We start from the raw sequence: 18,700 nt of genomic DNA, 5'->3' as shown, positions 1-18,700 counted from the left end.
TGAACAACGATAAAGGCAAGGAAACATTGTTTACTTTGTGTGAGAAGAAAACAAAACACAAATACAAATTATAAAACTAAATTGATAGGGGCAGTTCCTTATACAAGGATATAATGGCTTATATGAAAATAGGTACTGTACAAGAATTCCTGCAAAGTAAAATATAATTTTACTACTGCCTTTAAATATCAGATGCCAACATACTTAAATGTTATTAGTTCACTCCCAAAGCTAGATCGAAATCTACCCCCTCATAAACTGTTGAAACAAAAAGAGACTCCCTCAGTAGAAAATATACTCCAAACATATTAGGACACTAGCTCTAGATACAGTATGGAATTTGCAACTTAATATAATATTACTGATAGATTTAAGTGGAGAATATGGGTGTGCAGGTACACATATTTCCAGAGAAACTCCCTTCAAGATGCTTTAAGTTGGTAATAATTAAATGGGAAAAAAATGTTTTATTAACTCAACGAAACAAAAGCATTCCCTTGGTTTACTCTTGTTTACATCATTATGGAATACTAAGCAATAACAAAGTGACAGAGATTTAATATATAACCTTTCATGATCAAACTGTCTAAAAGCGCTCAAATTTTATCTGCAATTATTTATTTGTCTTACTTTTCTCCTGTTGATATAAAATAATTGTGATGTCACTTTGATTGTTTCCTTTGAAATGCGTCATCTCTGTAACGAATTGTTGGATTGGGCAAAATACTGGGCAAGAAAATATCACGGCCCATTGATACACCTCTACAGATTTAATTTCAATTAACAAATACATATCCCCCGTATGCACAGCAGTAGCTTACTTCTAAATTCGGATTAAGGAAAGGTCACGTGTATGCATTTTCAGTTTAGTGTCATATTTTTATTGCCAGTCTAGGGTCTCGGTACAGCAGTATGGATGTTAGAATGTCAGCACCTGGTGTGAAAGGGGAATTTGCTTTCAAGCAGCTTTTAAATCACAGAAAGCCGGAAATGAATTGCCATTGATTGGTACTCAATTGTAAAGTTGCGAAAAAGTCTGCTTTTCTTGTTGTGAAATTAAAACATTAATTAATAGGTTTGTTTGGTTTAATTTAATAACTGCTTACAAAAAAAAAAAATTAAAAGGTAATTACGCTGAAAACTATTTCCACAGTCCTATGGTGTTGCAATAGTGTTGCAAGTGTGATATTAACTGAATAATGTATTGACTATGAATAATTTTATTGAATAATTATGTCTCAATCCTAAAATTCTAATGCAAAACTTTTGGGCAGAGCTGTACTGCAGTCATCAATATCAGGTTTTGCAATATTCTACCAGCAGATATTTCACTGAAGCCCTAAATGTGATAATGGTAAAAGAACCACATGGTTTTGACAATGCCACCACTGTAAGTGCAACTTGAAACTTGTACAAGCCTTCTTATGATTTAAATCCTGAGTTGCACCCGTCATTAAAGAGCTGGAAACGGCACAATGACAGTTTGTCACAATATTTCACCACTAGTAGACATTTCCAAATGCAGTCTGGACAGTGTTACAATGATTCAGAAACCCAAAGTGTTGCACTCAAGTGTATTTACAATTATATATTGGCACTTAACAATAAAATGTTGATTCCTTCATTCATTTGCACCACCCAGATGTTTAGAATAATCACTGTCTAATTTATTTTTGCAGCATTCATACCAAAAACTGCTGTCAAAGTTTGTTCCTTATCTTTCCTCATTAACTTCCATTAACTTCCATGTTACCACCCATTTGTGGGACAATCGTTGCTGGACTGTTCAATATGCAAGTGATTAGTCAAGTGAAAGTAAGGGCTGCATGTTTTCCTCTTCACGTTTTTCCTTATCCGGACGCTTTAAGACTCCAGGTTCCACCACTGACTGTGATCTATAAGGAAATTAAAAAGGATTATCTATTTCAAAAATACATTTATACAGGCCACCATTCTGTACAACAAAGCATCACCAAACTACACAGTCAGGTTTTGTCTCAAAACATTTCTTGGTCTCTCACTTTTAGGTCTTATGCTATGCAGCTATTCCAAAGAGTGCAACCTCCTGGTGTACGCAGATTACTGACAAGCAATTATTGGAGGATGCTCAACTGGTCTTAAACACAGTAGGATATCTCCTTTAGGTCGCCAGCACAATTTAAGAATAGGTTTTTGGGTCTCGAGAGAACCTATGTATCGAGTCTTGCCTGCTTTGACCGGCTGGTTGGGTAGAATTATGATGAGCCTCTAATCTCAATGATTGCACCATCATAAGGCTCCTATTATGTGTGCCCCCAAGAGGCTCTACTCCCTCCTCACTCAGAAGTCTGGGGTCAGCAGTCTTTTCCATGGTTTATAGAAACAGGGGACTAGGAAACATTTTTGTTGGGCGACATTTTGGATCTGTATTCTGTATTGTGTATTGTGGCATCCAACTGAATGAAGCACAAGCAATTTCCTATCAGACAAGGTGGGAAAGAGGTTGTTTCAGTGACATGATAGGAAAGTGACAAGGCCCCAAACACAAATGGCATCATGTTAACTTTGAGAAGAAAATAGACTCAAGTAAATTATTTAGGGTTGATTGAGCCTTACATTTAAAACAAGTTCATAAAACCTTTTAAGCCAAAGGCACATTTCTTTTTTTTAATTACAGGACCTGTGGACATTAATATTAAAGTTAACTGCCTGGAACTGATTTCACTTGAAGTCATCATTTTTGTCAGGCTCCTGAGCAGGTGTCACAGTGACTGGTGTGATAGGCTGTGGGTTATTATTAGTCTGGTTTTTATTGCAAATGATTTATTATAGGATTGTAGTGCTTAACATTGTACTTCCATAATCTGCTCCACCAAATGGCTTCACCACTAACCCTGAAAGAGAATGCTTTAATCAATATAACTCGTAAAACCCCTCTTATTTGTGTACAAATGCTTTTTTCTAATTTCACTACGTCCTATAATTGCTAAATTAATAATTGCACAATACAATATATACTACGCTAGGTGTGCACAACTGGTCCTGCAATCCTCCAGATAAAAATCCTCCAGATTTAACTAGTGTATTGATTAAGGTAAAACTGGTTGAATTAAATAGATCAGGAGTGCTCAGGACATTGAGGAGCAGAATTGTGCATCCTTGTACTATAGCAATCCTACAGATTTACTTTACGGCGTTTCATTTCTTGAAAATCGCTGTGGATATAAATGGGTTTACAGGATTTCACACTTTTTCATTTCAACTTTAATAAAAAGAAATGCTTTAGTTTCAATATACTTGCATGCCCGATCTACTATTAGTCAGGCATGCAAGTATATTGAAACTCGGTCATATTTTATTTTAATTGGTGTGAGGTTTTCTAGAAGTTAAGCACAAATATCATAAAAGAATGCTCATAGAATAACATTTGTTTTACATATAATATTGTAAATAAAAGAAGGTACCGCACTAGCTCTAGATTTATGAAAGGTATACCAGGTCTTAAAATTGATTTTCCCAGTTGACTTTATATTATGTCTAACCTGTATTACTTGTAAGAGAAAACTTTAAAAAAGGAAAAGAAATATAGCAAGTGAATTTGAATATAATGGCACACCATAACTCACCAGTTAAAATGACAAGTCAAACATGCACTCCATACCAAGTATACTGTATATAGATTTAACTTCAAAAGGCTGCATTAACCCTAGCGGCTTGATAAGATGCACACATGCAAGTCTGCAGAAACTGATACAGACAGGTCTAGAAAATGAAGACCCTGCATGTCAATTATGCTTTAGTTTTAGGAGTGTTGCATTTTTATATTACAAACCTTTAATATATAAATATTACAAACCTTTAATATACAACGCGTTCTTTTTTTAAAAAAAATATTTGCAAATGGTACAGTAATCTTTCATTATGACAAAATGAATAATGTTTTGTAAATAAACAAATAGATGATGACAAGTTTATAATAAAGACCATTGTTAAGAGCATTCTCTTTGGTCTAAAGATCCCCCTATATTATTATTATTATTTATTTCTTAGCAGACGCCCTTATCCAGGGCGACTTACAATTGTTACAAGATATCACATTATTTTTTACATACAATTACCCATTTATACAGTTGGGTTTTTACTGGAGCAATCTAGGTAAAGTACCTTGCTCAAGGGTACAGCAGCAGTGTCCCCTACCAGGGATTGAACCCACAACCCTCCGGTCAAGAGTCCAGAGCCCTAACCACTACTCCATTATGACCTTAATCCTCTGCAAGAAGATATTTGACATACTATTTATTTAAACTATAAATACATGAAAAAAAGTACCTCTTCATGGTTTTAGGAGATAAATCTTGCTCCAGCTCTTCCACTGCCAGATTGTAAGATTCTGGGTTGTGTTCACTATCGTCATCATACTCGTGGTCTAGAAGTGTTCGCGCCCAGGTGCCCATGTCATATGGTGGAAGCATCCCTCCAAATTCAGAAGGCAGGATCTCAGGGTGAATAAGCTGGTGCAAGCTGTTCAGATTGTTGCCATGCATAAATATCTGCCAAGCCAGTATAAAAAAAACAAGGTATGAACAATAATGATCAGTAGCAGTGAAGACTCCAGTACGTTACACCACATTCCATTTGCAGGTCGCACTGCGGGTTGCATTAATCCTGTTATTAACTGTAGTACTTCAGCAGCTGCAAGAACAGAACACTAAAACATTATACAAATGCACATAATGAATTTAGTCAAAAAAAGGATTTTCTTTTATGTCAAATCATAAAGGTTTTTTTTCTGCATTGACTCCTTCATGAGTTTATACTATACCAGTAGACATAATTTTAAAAAATAGCAAAAATCTAGTTAAATTGAATATAATTATACTGAAAATGTCACTCACACCTATGCTGAATCGCTGCATTCAAAGTAATCTTGCAATTAAAAAAAGCAGACCATGCTGTGTAGATTTTTTTACGAGGTGTTACAAGCTTCATCAGTTATTCATGTCGATCACTAATTGCCAGCAATCTAAACAGATGGATAATTTTCGACAAATATCTCTAATTAAAGTTAACAGCTGCCAAGACACTATGATTGCATTGAAATTGTAAACCCTTCTCTGCTATCTAGTTATTTTAGAATGTTAATAGCAAAAAGTCAAGCGGCATTTCCAATTACTATCAATTCAATCCTTACTCCCCCTTCTGTCATAAATACTGATAATCATTCAGTAAAGACTATACTGGCAACCGGACTGGCAATTTTGAAAGTAAAAATTTCAATATTACAATTACTACTAACTTCTTTTTTTATTCATGCAACTGAGAGCTTTTTTTCTCAAATAGTTTTTGGGGGGATTTGTGGTGCATCTGTTGATTGTCACAATACGTTGCACACTTCTGTGTGTGTAAACCATATGTACATTTTCCAGTGGTGGTTTTCCACAAGCACTATCATTGCAGGGACACCCAGGAGGCTTTGTGGATACTTGATGGGCAGGTTAGTCAATGCAGCTTCTGTGTTGAGGGACTATTTTTTCTTCCTTACAGATTTAAATGTGCACCTGCTCTTCCAATATCCTGGATGGTTTCTTTAAAAAAAATCAGTCAGCTATGCACCTATGTGGATTTGAATGCAGGACCTGCCTCTCGTGCATAAAATTAGACTTACTGTATGCTTTTTTTCTTACCCTTTTCCTTGTCTTTTCCTTTAGAAATGGCCGTATGACGGTGTAGAGAGCGTGGATGTACCAGGGCTGATTAACAAAATGAATTCCCCCGAATCGAGCAGGAAAGCTATCCTGTGAGAAATGAAAAAGGAAAGAAAAATTACTTATATTGACTACAGAGTGTAAATAAATGCTTAACCTAAGAAATAAATCCTATTTTATACACATGCTGGTCTTTTGTGTGTGTTGTTCCATTCATTGCATATCCAGTATCATCGGAAGCCTTTACCTGCTGGGTTACTTTGATGACTTTCATAAAGAAAGGTTACTTAGATGTTCTTTTCCTATTATAAAAGCTTCACCCAGCCCCTAACTATGTTACTGTATATATATATATATATATATATATATATATATATATATATATATATATATATATATATATTGGTAAAATAAAATACAGAGGAGATATGTGAGTTTAAGCCAACAGCACAGTGTCATGCCTGACAGGAAAAATCTAAAAATGAACTGATTCATCTAGCCACTGTGCCTCTTCTGCCCCCCTACTGTGACATTCACATGAGTCTCTGTTCCTAAAGGAGAGGTAATTAAGAGGCAACAGACATGACTGGGCTTTACCTCATTTGTTATTCAGTAGTTCACTTTTGGTACTGTATGTCTAGATCAGTTTCATTAATTTTAAATATATTCATTTACAAAACCAGGCTTATTCTTTGAAATATATCAACACGATTTGTAAAATGCAACTATTAGATATATATATTTTTTTGCACATGTATTTATTATTAGATTTATTTATGTTTCCTTTTCACTGCATGTTGTTTGAATAGGCAAATGATCGTGTTGCAAAGGGATATGAAGAAAGGTAAAACATTCTGAAGGCTTCTCCCTCACGGTAGCATTAAGAGGCTGCTTTTATTAAATACAATTGTGCCCCAATCAAATGCGTCCTTAGTCCTTAGTTTCATCACTATTGGATCAGCAGTTTCTCCAGATATGTGTAAAAATGTAAATGTGACATACAGACTTGGGCGCCTCCATATACTCCCTGATTTTGATACATTCAAATTGGATATATGGTTCTCTCTATATACTGTAAAAACCTTTGTATAAGTCTATTTTCTAGGTATTTCAGGGGGTCCTAAAAAGGGGGAAGTGACTTATACACCAGTGTGACCTATAGGCTTTTAGGCTTTTTCCTGAAATTGTTGTCTCAAAAAGGGAGAGGGGGGGGACTTATACACCGGTGCGACTTATACACCGTTTCTTACAGTATATGTACATCATACAGGTGCATCCTCTCTATCCCTATAGCCGGGCATATGAATCCTCAGCCTCCTCAGCATCCTCTGATTTATCTAGATAACATATACAAGAATGTGGCATTGTAAACCCAAAATGGGTTGATCAAAGCATGTATCTGGCAGACCCTGGACACATCTGGACCTGCAGCTATTACAAGCTATGTTGTCACAGTTCAGGAAACCTCCCTAACATCCCCATTGTTTGGTTGGTATGGTATACAAAAGTTGAACAGAAAGTGGAAAAACATAGACATACTTTTGAGTATAAAGGCTGTTTCTTGTGTGACAGGTTAATTTCATATGCTCATGTCATATCGGAAATGTATTCTGTTATCTATAAAAGCTGTATCTCTGTGTTACAAGTTACATTCAGTAATAACGGGCAAGGCAGCTGCTCCAACAAAGGGATGATAGTATGTGGTCAGTTGGCAGGTGCTTCTATATCCAAGACTGCACACATTACATTTGTTTCATGAGGAACAGTCTATTAAGTGATTACTGGATTCTGTGGTCTATTGTACAGTGACAGATTACCTCATTAACTTCCATGAATAAGTTAGAAACATATTCCTCTAAACAATGTTGAATGCCCAATGGCAGATCAGTGCCATCCTGGCGACTATTATGGCCCCACACCCAAGTGTGTTATTTCAGTCTAATCGTATAATGAAAGAGCACTTAAACATAACCTTAAAGCAAAAAAGAATGAGCTTGAAGGGATAGCTTTCGGTATGAACGCTAAAAAACATGCAGGATGCAACACAAGCTGGGAGGTAAAAAGACAAAATGGTCGTTCTTCCACTGACTGTCATTGTTCTACCGGCAAAAACAATGCAGGCCTCTGAACAGTGCCTGTCGGTGTTGTTCACATCAAAAGTGTTTTATTGGTTTTTTTTGTTGTTTTTTTGTAAAGGATGAAAGCAGCAATGAGGGTCTGGATCTGTTTTATCTGTTTTATGTGCTTGCCGACTATCTCTAATAAATGTAAGAGTTTCTCCTCGCACATCCTTTGCTATGGCGCTCATTTTGTCATCACACAAAGGGCACTAGAGGAAACACTCTAAAAACGATTAGAGGTAGACAGAGAGCACTAAGGCCATTGCACTGTAGGCCATTTAATTATGTCATGATTTAAATGGTAGCTAATTACTGACAGTCATGTATCAGTTAATTTTTAATTAATTTAAACATCAAAATGCTTTAATGTTTATGAACTCGGTTAGTAATGAAGTGTAAAGCTTTTTTATAATTTTTTTTTTTTTTTATCAAAAATGTAGTGTGTCCAATTATTATTTTTTCCCCCGATTTTCTCCCAATTTATTTCCTGGTACGTATTGTGGCAGTATGTAAACTTCCCCATTAATGACACAACAGCAAAATGAAATTCAAATTTTACCCATGCACAGAACTGCTTAAAATGTAAAAGGCAATGCAATTTAGCAAAAGTTTTAAAAATAACAACAACACCAGTTTCCAGAATTAAAACAGTATCCAAAGTCAGTATTCAAATTTGCAGAATATACAGTAGTGCTCGATAAGGCCCTAATGTCACAGTTCACTTGCAAATGAAAATGCACCAAAGGCAACTAATGATCACAAATTAAAAAAAAAGAAAATCATCACAGTATCTAAAACTGTTTAATGATTAACTTTTACATTACTGTGCCTTGTCTTGTTTTCTTTGTTTTTGGAGGAAGCGCTGTGTAACTGCAGTGCACAATGAAGACTTATTGGATGGAAACTTGTATTCCAGCAGGATAATGACCCTAAGCATTCTGCGAAATCTACAAAGGAATTTCTGACGAAAAGGAAGATTACAGTTATGGATTGGCCCTCTCTGTCCCCAGACTTGAATCCCATTGAGATGTTGTGGATTGACTTGAAGGCTGCTGTTAGTTATTCAAAGATGTATGTGTTTTGAAGAATGGGCAAACATATCTCCAGAAAGATGCCAGGAACTGTTTTCAAAATACAAAAAAAGCCTGCAAGCTGTAAAGGAAGCAGAGGGTGGGCACACAAAATACTAATGTTATACTAATGTTATTTTTCATTTTATGCATGTTATGTAATAAGTTGTTGTTTTATTATAAAGCTGAATCTCTAATTTATATCTTTCAATAGAACAATTTGAAATTATAGAAATAATTTTCTTTGGGTTTTTTCTCATTTTTTTAACTGCCCAAATACTTTTGTCTGCGACTGTATGTAAATGAACAAATCTGCAGGGAATAACAGAGAAAATGAGTTATTGGTTATATACCTCTAACCATTAACCCATTCTTTCTGTTATTCCCTGAAGATTTGTTTTCTACTTTCCACCCCAATGTGATGCGCTATTTTGCTCAATATGATACACCAGCTGCACCATCAACTGAAAACTGCAGGGCAGTATGAAATGAAAACACTCGGGTTGCCCAGAAGCAAGTCCCACTTAGTTTGGATACTACGACTGAAGGTCACATGATTTGCATAAGCTTCCACAGTGACATTTTATATTCTCCTGCCAGATTCAGCTCAGTATCTTCCGCAGTACTGCCTATCAGTATTGCACTAGAGGCACGGCCTGCTTTTTGCCACACCAGCTCACACACAGTGGACAAACTGCATGATACTGTAGTAAAGACAGAGACCAGATCATAGATACTGAGACAGACAGGCTAGCCATGGGAACCAAAAATATCTAGGTACATCAAGATAATTTAATTGTCAGACTAATTTATTGGACACAGTCAAAAAATTGTACAATACAAAAGTCATAGAGGACCCAGATACCTCCAAGTAACCTCAAGTAAACAGCAATTTTCCTACCCTAATTAGCTTCCATTTTGATTATCCCTATATCATTTTGTATTTTAACTTGACATTTTTAATGTATTTTCTGAATCTTGGCACATCACTGAAGGCCCAGCACTATATATATTTTTTAATATGCTTCACCATGTCCTTCTGGGCTTTACAATGTCAACCTATGGTTTACCATGCTTTCACTGTGCTATATTACTTTGCTCTGCTTTTACTATGGGATACTTTTATAAGGGTTTCCTCCATGTTTTGGTCTACTCGACTGCATTACTCAGATCCCCAACTCAAAAGATATTATCATTCTTATCAGTGGCAAGCAATTAATGAATTAATCACCTCCATTTGTCCTTCACTGCATGCTGACTAACTCAGATTTTTGGCACCTAATTTTCTATGAGGCAGATATAAAAGAGACATATTCATAAAGATAACTCCAGATTAAATTAGAAATGTAAATGACAGCAAAATTAATTATGTATTGTCAAATCCATTAAGATGGAGCTGTTTTTGGTGGATAAATCCTGCCTGTTAATGGCTCCAAAGACGTTATGAGGTAATATTTACTTGCATGCAAAGGGTACCATCATCCATAGTACTTCCTCTGAATAAATGTGCTATTTCTTTGTGCCATCTTAATAATTTATTGTTAATTTAGGGCTCAGCATACTAAATTAAGGTCACAGCAGTCACGTATTACAAATGTCCTTATACTGCTTTTAATTCTTTATGTGAAAGTAACAAAGGGAGGCTGGATATTAACTGGACCATGGACCTTGTGGTTCCCAAATACTGTAAGAATCTTCACCCTCATAAGGCTCGATCCCTCTGGGTCAGTTTTATTAAAACTCATAAACGCTTTGGTCAAAACACATGTAGGAATCAGAAACATCATGCATCCTAAAATACTGCCCATAAAATGAGGTATGGTTCTGAATTTCATACCCAGTAGTTGAGATTTGTCATATCTAGAACTACTACACTAATATACTTACAGTCAGTTATACAATGTTTTAATCGCCATCACATTTGTATTCAAAATGCAAAAAATAAATAATGAATACACTAGCCATGTCTTCACATTCAGTGTGTTTTGCTGTCTCATCCTCCTTCTGTTTTGTTTGCATTACGTACAGCCTTCTCTCTGCACTGAGACAGTTGTAGGAATGGGTTTACATTCTCTCAGTTTGACTGCTGTTTGCTCACCTTCTCTCTGTGTGACTCTTCCACACCTGATTTATTGTAATCCCATTTCCTTTGAAGATGGTTGAAAGGCTGTTAAGTGTTATAAAATGTATTGAGGCGTTAAGAGGGTTTTATACTATAATTTGAATGAATTCAAATTACTGTCACACGAATAAAATCTACATGCGTAAGTCAAATTAGAGTTGAATGATAGCAATACGCTTTTGTGCTGGTACTCTGTCTTGTATTGTGGTGGCACAGGATTTCGGTAACAGCATTTGTATCTATGTAGCTCCACCAAGTATAACCAGACTTCCCTCCTCCCCTTTGTAAAACGCCTTAGTTCAGTGTTTGTGTTTTGAAGGGCCCACTCTTCATCTGAGTATTCCAAGCTAGGCTAAGTAAAAAGGTTTGCAACAGATGTGATTTCTGTAATTGCTGTCAGTCGTATGTGTCAGACCTTTATCTAGAGAGAGGATATATCACCAGCGGTGCACCTGGATGCAGCTGTTTAGAAGCAAAGGAACTGAAACCAGAGAGGAGGCACTCTTTTACTTTGACCCAGAAAGCAAGCTTTAGACTAGAACAGAGAACTTGTTCGCAAAAGCTCTTAAACACATCTCCTCTGTTGTGTGATTCTTGCCAGCCTGTACCGTGCCCACAGGACATCATAGAAGATAATCAATCCTGACTACAGCTCTGCTCAGTAGCATTGTATTTGTGTAACACGGCTTGACAAACTGGCTTTAACATTGGTTCTATGAAAAACGAATTAGAGTTATCAGTAACATGAAGTGTGACGAACAGATAACTAGACAGACAGACAGACAACCACAATATGTGCCCACTCAATATCAGAAAAGTACAGGTCCTTGGCTGTGTGACCTCATTTAATATGGAAATGTATTCTCCTCCCACAAAATAGAGAAATAATACTGTATCTGCAGTTGCAAAGAAGGTTGTTACAGTCAATACATTGGGGTCCTTTCAATTCATCTAAAGGGTGGGGGTATTTAGATGTAATAATGAATAAAGAGACTAAGGTCCATATTTTCAAAGTGTTTACTCCAGCCTTTAATTAACTCCTAGAGAAAAACACCTATTCACTTTACAAAACTAGTGTCAAACAATAAAGTAATGTTATTGAAGATCTCTTAAGCACTCTCAAGTTGTTTGTTTCTCAGTTTTGTACCTTACTGTTGAATAAAAAAAAAGTTAATTAAAGACTAAAGTAAGTGCTTTGAAAATATGGCCCTAAAGTTCTAAAAGTCAAACATCCAACTTTTCATATTTGTATCTGTAGTTTATTTCAACTGAATAGACCCAGGTATTGCAAATGTACAGTATATACAATAAAACATTGTACCTGAAGGCCTTCTATGGCTAGGCGCAGCATGCTTGGTGTTAGTTTTGAGGCTTGCTTGAAGGTGAAGTTGCTCCAGTCTATGATCAACACAAATCCGTTTACCTGCAGCTCTGGATCTTCAATCATGGCTTCCAGGGATAAAAGGATGGCCCGCAAAATATCTACAAATGTATACCTGTGCGCAGGTAAAACATAAAAAAGTGATCTCATTACAGTAGCATAATATTCAGCAATATAGGCAGCTTGTTAAACCACAGGGCATACATAACCATGTAATAATATGGTATTAACAATGTATCTGCCAACTACTTGTGGAATAAGTGTGTAATGGAAACGGCATGTAAGAAAATGTTATTCTGAAGACAATCTCCATATAGGCTAATTACATAGTAAAGTTACCTTGTAAGAGCAGGAACCATTGGAAATGACAGTACAATGACATGGCTTTTAATGCCTTGTAATCTGAAGTGGTACTGAAGTATACTGATGCCAAATAAATGTCAATGGACCTCCCAATGATCTGCTTTTGACTATTATACTTGTATGTGGCCCAGGGGTGTCGCCACGGGTGGGCTTGTGTGGGCAATGGCCCACCCAGTTAGCACACAGACCCACCCAAATCTGCGGCTATGTGAATGCCAAGTTTAAGTACAGGTAAATGTGTTTTGTTTTTTCTTCAAATTGTGGACCCCGAAGGCAGGAGCTCAAGTTTAGGACAAATAGGCTATATAGAAAATGTGGCAGGCTTTAGACAATCAAAGCAAAGTAGTTATTGTGATGCAATGTTTGGGTGGGATCTTTCTCTCAGCCGTGCTTGACTGACAGCTTGTGAGGCAGCTGGCGCAGATTCATTTTAAATGTGGAATTTTTTAAGCAAACTTTCAGACTAATTAGTAGTAGTGCTGCGGTCAACAAGCCCAAACAATTTTTTTTTTTTTTTAAAGACAACGGACAGATATTGTAGCCACAAAACCAACTCACATAACACCCTTTTCCTCTAAATCTGCAAATTATTAACTTGCATCTACTTCAGCAGTGGAAATGGCAACACGTGAAAATAAATTTCGGAAGAGAAAAGTACCAAATCGAGTGGATGATTCATTTGTTACTTCATCTCTGGGAGTCAACCAGGGAGTATTCTAATGAAGATTTGAGAGCAATGTGGAATCATATTTTACTAGATTGTCAACTTTGCGAATTGAACAGCCGCTTTCAAAATGACACTTATGATATGGCCTCATGAAAGCCGCGTTTGTATGCTTGCCAACATCGAAAACATTCGGCAGTAGAGAAAGTATACTACTGGCATGTACTTGTATGTTGTACAACGTTAATATGGATGAAGTTGATTGTTTAGTCTTCGTTCAAATACAGCGCAAATCGCGTGTCGGGGGAAAATGATCCAACACTAATTTAAGTTTGAGATGATTGCCACTTGATTGTCTTTCCAAAATGCACGCACGTTTAAGGCTCTTCTTCTCCGTCGTGAACAGGATTAAGACAGCAGAGCCAGCCTCAATTCTGAGAAGTCGCTTGAACATGCTGTCTCTCCTATCGTTTGAAAGAGACCTATGTGATTCTCTGGAGTATCTATAATTGCAATACCAAGCAGAAACCCGACACCTTACCCTGTAAGGTGGAGCGGAGATGAGAGGATACTAGCTAGGCAATAGTAAGTCATTTACTAGCTTTCATTATATTTAATAATTGCTTAAATTTAATATGACTGTGTTCCCGCTGGTTTGGTGACGCTACATGTTTGGCTTTTTAAGGTGCATTCAAATGTATTTTTTTGTCTACTTCAAACATTTTAAACGGATTTACTGGGGACATATTTGATGTATTCAGGGTTTTAATGTATTTAAATAATTTTTGCAATGTAAACTATTTCCTGTGATGTGGGACCTTTGGGCATTGCCCATCCACCCTGAGCTGGGGCCCACCCACATTTCCACCCATATAGGAATACTTTTGGATTTTAAAATACCACAATCAGAGCGAATGTTCAAAAAGTGTTTTAATTTAGCATTAATGTCTGACACAGCGGACAATTTATGTCGGTGACAGTAAGATGCCCTGAGCCGAAGGCAAGGGCATCTAACAAAAGACAAGGTCAATTATCTACAAATAACTGTAGACCTTTTGTAAATGTGCATTTAGATTATATTTTGGTGTGGATCACTTATGCTGCTTGAAACGTATGTTTCAGTTTAAGCCAGTTTTGGTTTTTTTGGGGGTTTTTTTGCACAATTACTAGGAAAGTAGCCAGGAAACTCATGAATGTTAGTAGTATCATATGGTATATTTTTTAAATGCTATAAAGCATTAACCCAACCTGGTCCACAACCGTTTAGGTTTAATTTGTTATGAAGTACACCATGCATCTACCACCACCAGCACCATCTCTTTTATGACATCACTGTGTGCTACTGATCAAACAGCAACTGATGTCAATGTAATTTGAATTAGCACACACAAGGAGTTCGTCAAACAGTCAATATTGGGAGAAAACATATAGGCCTATGTTATATATATATATATATATATATATTTGAAATTGGTTACAAAAATTACCTGCTCTGGTCCCAGTTTGCAGCAAAGAGAACCAAGATTTTCCTGCCATAGTGGTCCAGATTGGATAGCACTCCTGGAAAGCCATCTTTCAGAGCCTGTTTAATGCCCGGGTCTGTTGCTTTGAAGTTTTTGAACATATCCAGATTCTGCTGGCGGTATTCGAAATACTGAGCGAGTAACCTGAACGCCTCGAAATGGTTAAATTTCCTCGCTCTGAGGAATCGCAGGATGAAGGCATCGTCTGTCCTGAGAAAGCCAATGTCTGGACGGGTGATGATCATGTCCCTTACTTCCTGAATGTCCTGGTGCAAATTGTCTGGGTTCTCTTTCAGCTCCACCTTAGATTTCTCCAGGGTTTCGGGGGACAAGCCCGCTTGTAAATGAGTCATTCTTAAATTTTCTTTTTACACGTTCACAGCAAACCTTTAAAAAAAAACCCAACAACAACAATAATAATAATAATAATAATAATAATAATAATAATAATAATAATAATAATAATACAACCAACAGATGCGTCAGTAACAATTCTAGCATGCAGTTTTTAAATTGACGGTCATTTTTAGCTACCAATCCACAACGTTAAACATTTAAAATACTAATAGGCCAGCCACAACAATACATCTGTACTAAATATCATTTATGTACATCGAAAAAATTCCAAAAAATGAATAAATAAATCAACGTTTCTGTTTTTGTTTTTTTTTATGTATAGCTCAATTTCTGAACACATTTTTTTTTTTTAATGCAACCTACTCGGCGGATCCTGGTCCACTCTGACATAACGGTACCATGCAGTATTCCTTTCCATTGCATCCCCACCCCAAACCCACCCCAAAGAGCTAAACACCAGAATCACCACAAAAAACAAACAAACAAAAACCATCAAGCGGCCAAGCAATGCGGCGCCCTGCAGCAGCTCTAGATTCTTGTCATACCAATTATTTCAGAATGTATTGCATTTCAGAGTGTAACTCTTCTTGATCCCCTCAGATTACACCACTTGAACCAGAGGGATGCAGCTCGCCGATATCCTCACTCTTCCGAAGCAGTCATTTCTCATCCCTGTGTTGTTTTTTTAAAAAAAATATATTATTAACGTCTCAATAAGACTGCTTTATCCCTATGCTTGTGCTGTGTTGGGAGGTTTACGTCAGTACTGCCGCTGCCGCTGCTTGTGCTGCTTTGTTGCTGGTGAAAGTGACTCAAAATCATTGCTCTGGCAGTATAATCAGTCAGTCAATAGCTTCGGGAGGAGGGGGTGAGTCGCACATCATCTGTTGACTTTACCAGAACACCTGCTCCCTGACAGCGACCAGCCAGACCCTCATTTACTGTGAAATTATACATGCAGCCAGATACCGTGATACCGCTCATCACTGCAATTCAGAGAGACAGCTTGATGTTACATTGGGTTTTATTTAAAAAAAAAAAAAAAAAAAAAAATCCATAAAGTGCCTTGTTACGGATCAATATACCCTTAGGCCATCTCAAAGTGCTTGTTGATTCTTTGAAAATTATTCATTCTAGATGTTTGCATTATGTTTTCCATTTCTGTAGCAGTACACTACTGTTTCAAAAGGGACCGTAACAAAATGGGACAAACACTCGCATTTACTTATTTTTATTGTTGAAGAAATGCCAACTAGTAACTGAATATATAAATTATGCGTCATGTAATGTAACCAAAAACCTTTATAACTGAGCTAAACATAATCCAGTAAAATCATCTCCAAGCGACGTCAACCTTTCAGCTATACCTCTTCCCCGTCATGATACATGTAGAGTAGGCCTACTGTATATCCTACAATAACAACAAAATAGAGAGAGAGAGAAAAAGCATGTTCATTTAATACACAGAGGGTTCTTGTCAACAGCCTAAAGAGTGCTGGGCGATTTATTTATTTCCTGCACTGCTATGTTTTATTTTCAGATCTTTCATACCCAAAGGGCGCTATATTAATAATCTATTCGGTGGGTTAGTTATACCTGTTTAGATCAATTGAATACACCTGAATGTATACATTTCATGTTAAATCTGATTAGGAAAAACACTGTTACATTTATTACAAATTATGTGGTCCTTTAACATTAGTTGTGTTTTCTTTTTACCTAAAATAATTGTTTTTTAAGATAGGTACTTTGTAAAGCCTAGCTAGCCCTGAACATTAATAACGCTAAAAATGTATCATGTTACCGTAGCTTTTTTTTTTTACATTTTCATTTCAAAATGTGGCTGCCTATGATATGCTTTGAAGTTGGTTATAGATTGTGGATTTATTATTATTATTATTATTATTATTATTATTATTATTTTGTACTGTAACGTTTTAACTAAAGCTATTGCATATGGTAAAAAAAAAAAAAAAACACTTGATTGTATATTATAGGTACTGTTGACAGCAGCTTGTAAAATGCATTTCTGGTGTGTTGTGTAGAGGCAATACCTGTAGTATGCTTCTTCAAATGTATTGGTACTTTTATTATGTAAGGACCATTTCTAGTGTATTAAACAGAAAACAATTCACTTTTACAATTTTTTAATGTTGTTTTTCTATTACCAAAGAACACAATTACTTTTGTTTAAAATTACGTTTTTCAGCTCAATTTCCATACACAAGTAACAGAAACGACCGTCTGTATCTGAAACATTACAGAATACCACTGCCATTTGAATCAAAACAAAACAACAAAACACCATCTCTTGTTATACTGAAAGAAATACACACACACACACACAAATGCATTCATTAAATATATACCCCATTTTCTGTATTGCAAGTCCACAAGTCACCAAGATGATCACACGTCTTAAGCTTACGCTCTTTTCAAGCGTCGCTCATCATGCAGCACTGTGTTGTTACCAGGAGTGTGATTGGATACTCGCTGGAATTGAGCTGAGGCCTAAACTATATTCTACTATCTAATTGATTTGATTTCTAATGCTGAAGGTTATGTTCTTCTGTGGCTTCCATTTTGACTATCTAAGCTGATCTAATTTGGTTTAATTGGCAATAACCTATGAGAATGGCTTATCTATTCAGCTTAATGTTCTATTTGGTCATTTTTAATTGCAATAAAATTAAGGAACCTAATATTTTGTCATCGTGTTCTGTTTTATCTTATCAGTATTATGTTTTTAAAAAAATCAGAGTAAAGCAAGTATGTCAGTGTCACAAAGACGGCCAGAGTGGGTGGCGTCAGACCAGAAGCAGGGAGTAAACAGACAGACAGTGGTTGATGATGAGCTGAGTGCAATGGCTGCACTCAGCGTTTATTTAACAAATAAAAGGGTTGTAAACAGCACAAAACAGGACACGGCACTGGTAGCCAAAAGAAACATATAAACAAAACGGACTAAACACTTAACAAACGGTGCACGGAGACAAACAAACACGGTGAGTACAAACAACTATTATATTTACGATCTTACTTTCAATTACTCCTCTCTCTCTCTCACCCGTTCTCCACTCCCGAACACCTAACCACCAGTGAGTGAAAATGTGCATCTATATATACTGTTGTGCTGGGATTCAATTACTAATTAATTACTCACTTGAATCCCAGCACGTGAATTCATTACGTGAAACCCCGTGTTCACATATTATATTTTAAATGCACGTGCGTGATGTGCAATCCCGTGCCTAAATACAAATATACACTATTTAAATACACGTGAAACACAGACCCGTTTATATCCCGTGTACCAATGACTATACACCAACATTTACACACGCAACATACACACAAAACACACAAATACACACAGGGGCGGGGCACTTTGCCACATATACCCCCCCTTGTGCGCA

The 18,700-nt window shown here is 36.5% G+C and overlaps 1 protein-coding gene across 2 annotated transcripts; it reads right to left on the bottom strand.

Moving 5' to 3' along the window:
* Nucleotides 1–437: 437 nt before the first annotated feature.
* On the bottom strand, nucleotides 438–16,127 carry clvs2 (clavesin 2). Of its 2 annotated transcripts, none has more exons than XM_034017467.3 (6): nucleotides 15,830–16,127; nucleotides 14,892–15,314; nucleotides 12,318–12,492; nucleotides 5,664–5,774; nucleotides 4,309–4,529; nucleotides 438–1,895 (listed from the first exon to the last, which is right to left on the bottom strand). In XM_034017467.3, the coding sequence occupies exons 2-6, from the start codon at nucleotides 15,278–15,280 to the stop codon at nucleotides 1,802–1,804; spliced, it is 990 nt and encodes a 329-aa protein (XP_033873358.2). In that variant the 5' UTR covers nucleotides 15,281–15,314; nucleotides 15,830–16,127; the 3' UTR covers nucleotides 438–1,801. The 2 variants fall into 2 exon arrangements, with proteins under 2 accessions (XP_033873358.2, XP_033873359.2); XM_034017468.3 differs by lacking the exon at nucleotides 15,830–16,127 and adding an exon at nucleotides 15,648–15,713.
* Between the last annotated feature and the right edge of the window lie 2,573 nt (nucleotides 16,128–18,700).

Source organism: Acipenser ruthenus, chromosome 6, assembly GCF_902713425.1.
Source record: "Acipenser ruthenus chromosome 6, fAciRut3.2 maternal haplotype, whole genome shotgun sequence".
Taxonomy (NCBI): domain Eukaryota; kingdom Metazoa; phylum Chordata; class Actinopteri; order Acipenseriformes; family Acipenseridae; genus Acipenser; species Acipenser ruthenus.
This window is presented reverse-complemented; position numbering and strand designations above follow the sequence as displayed.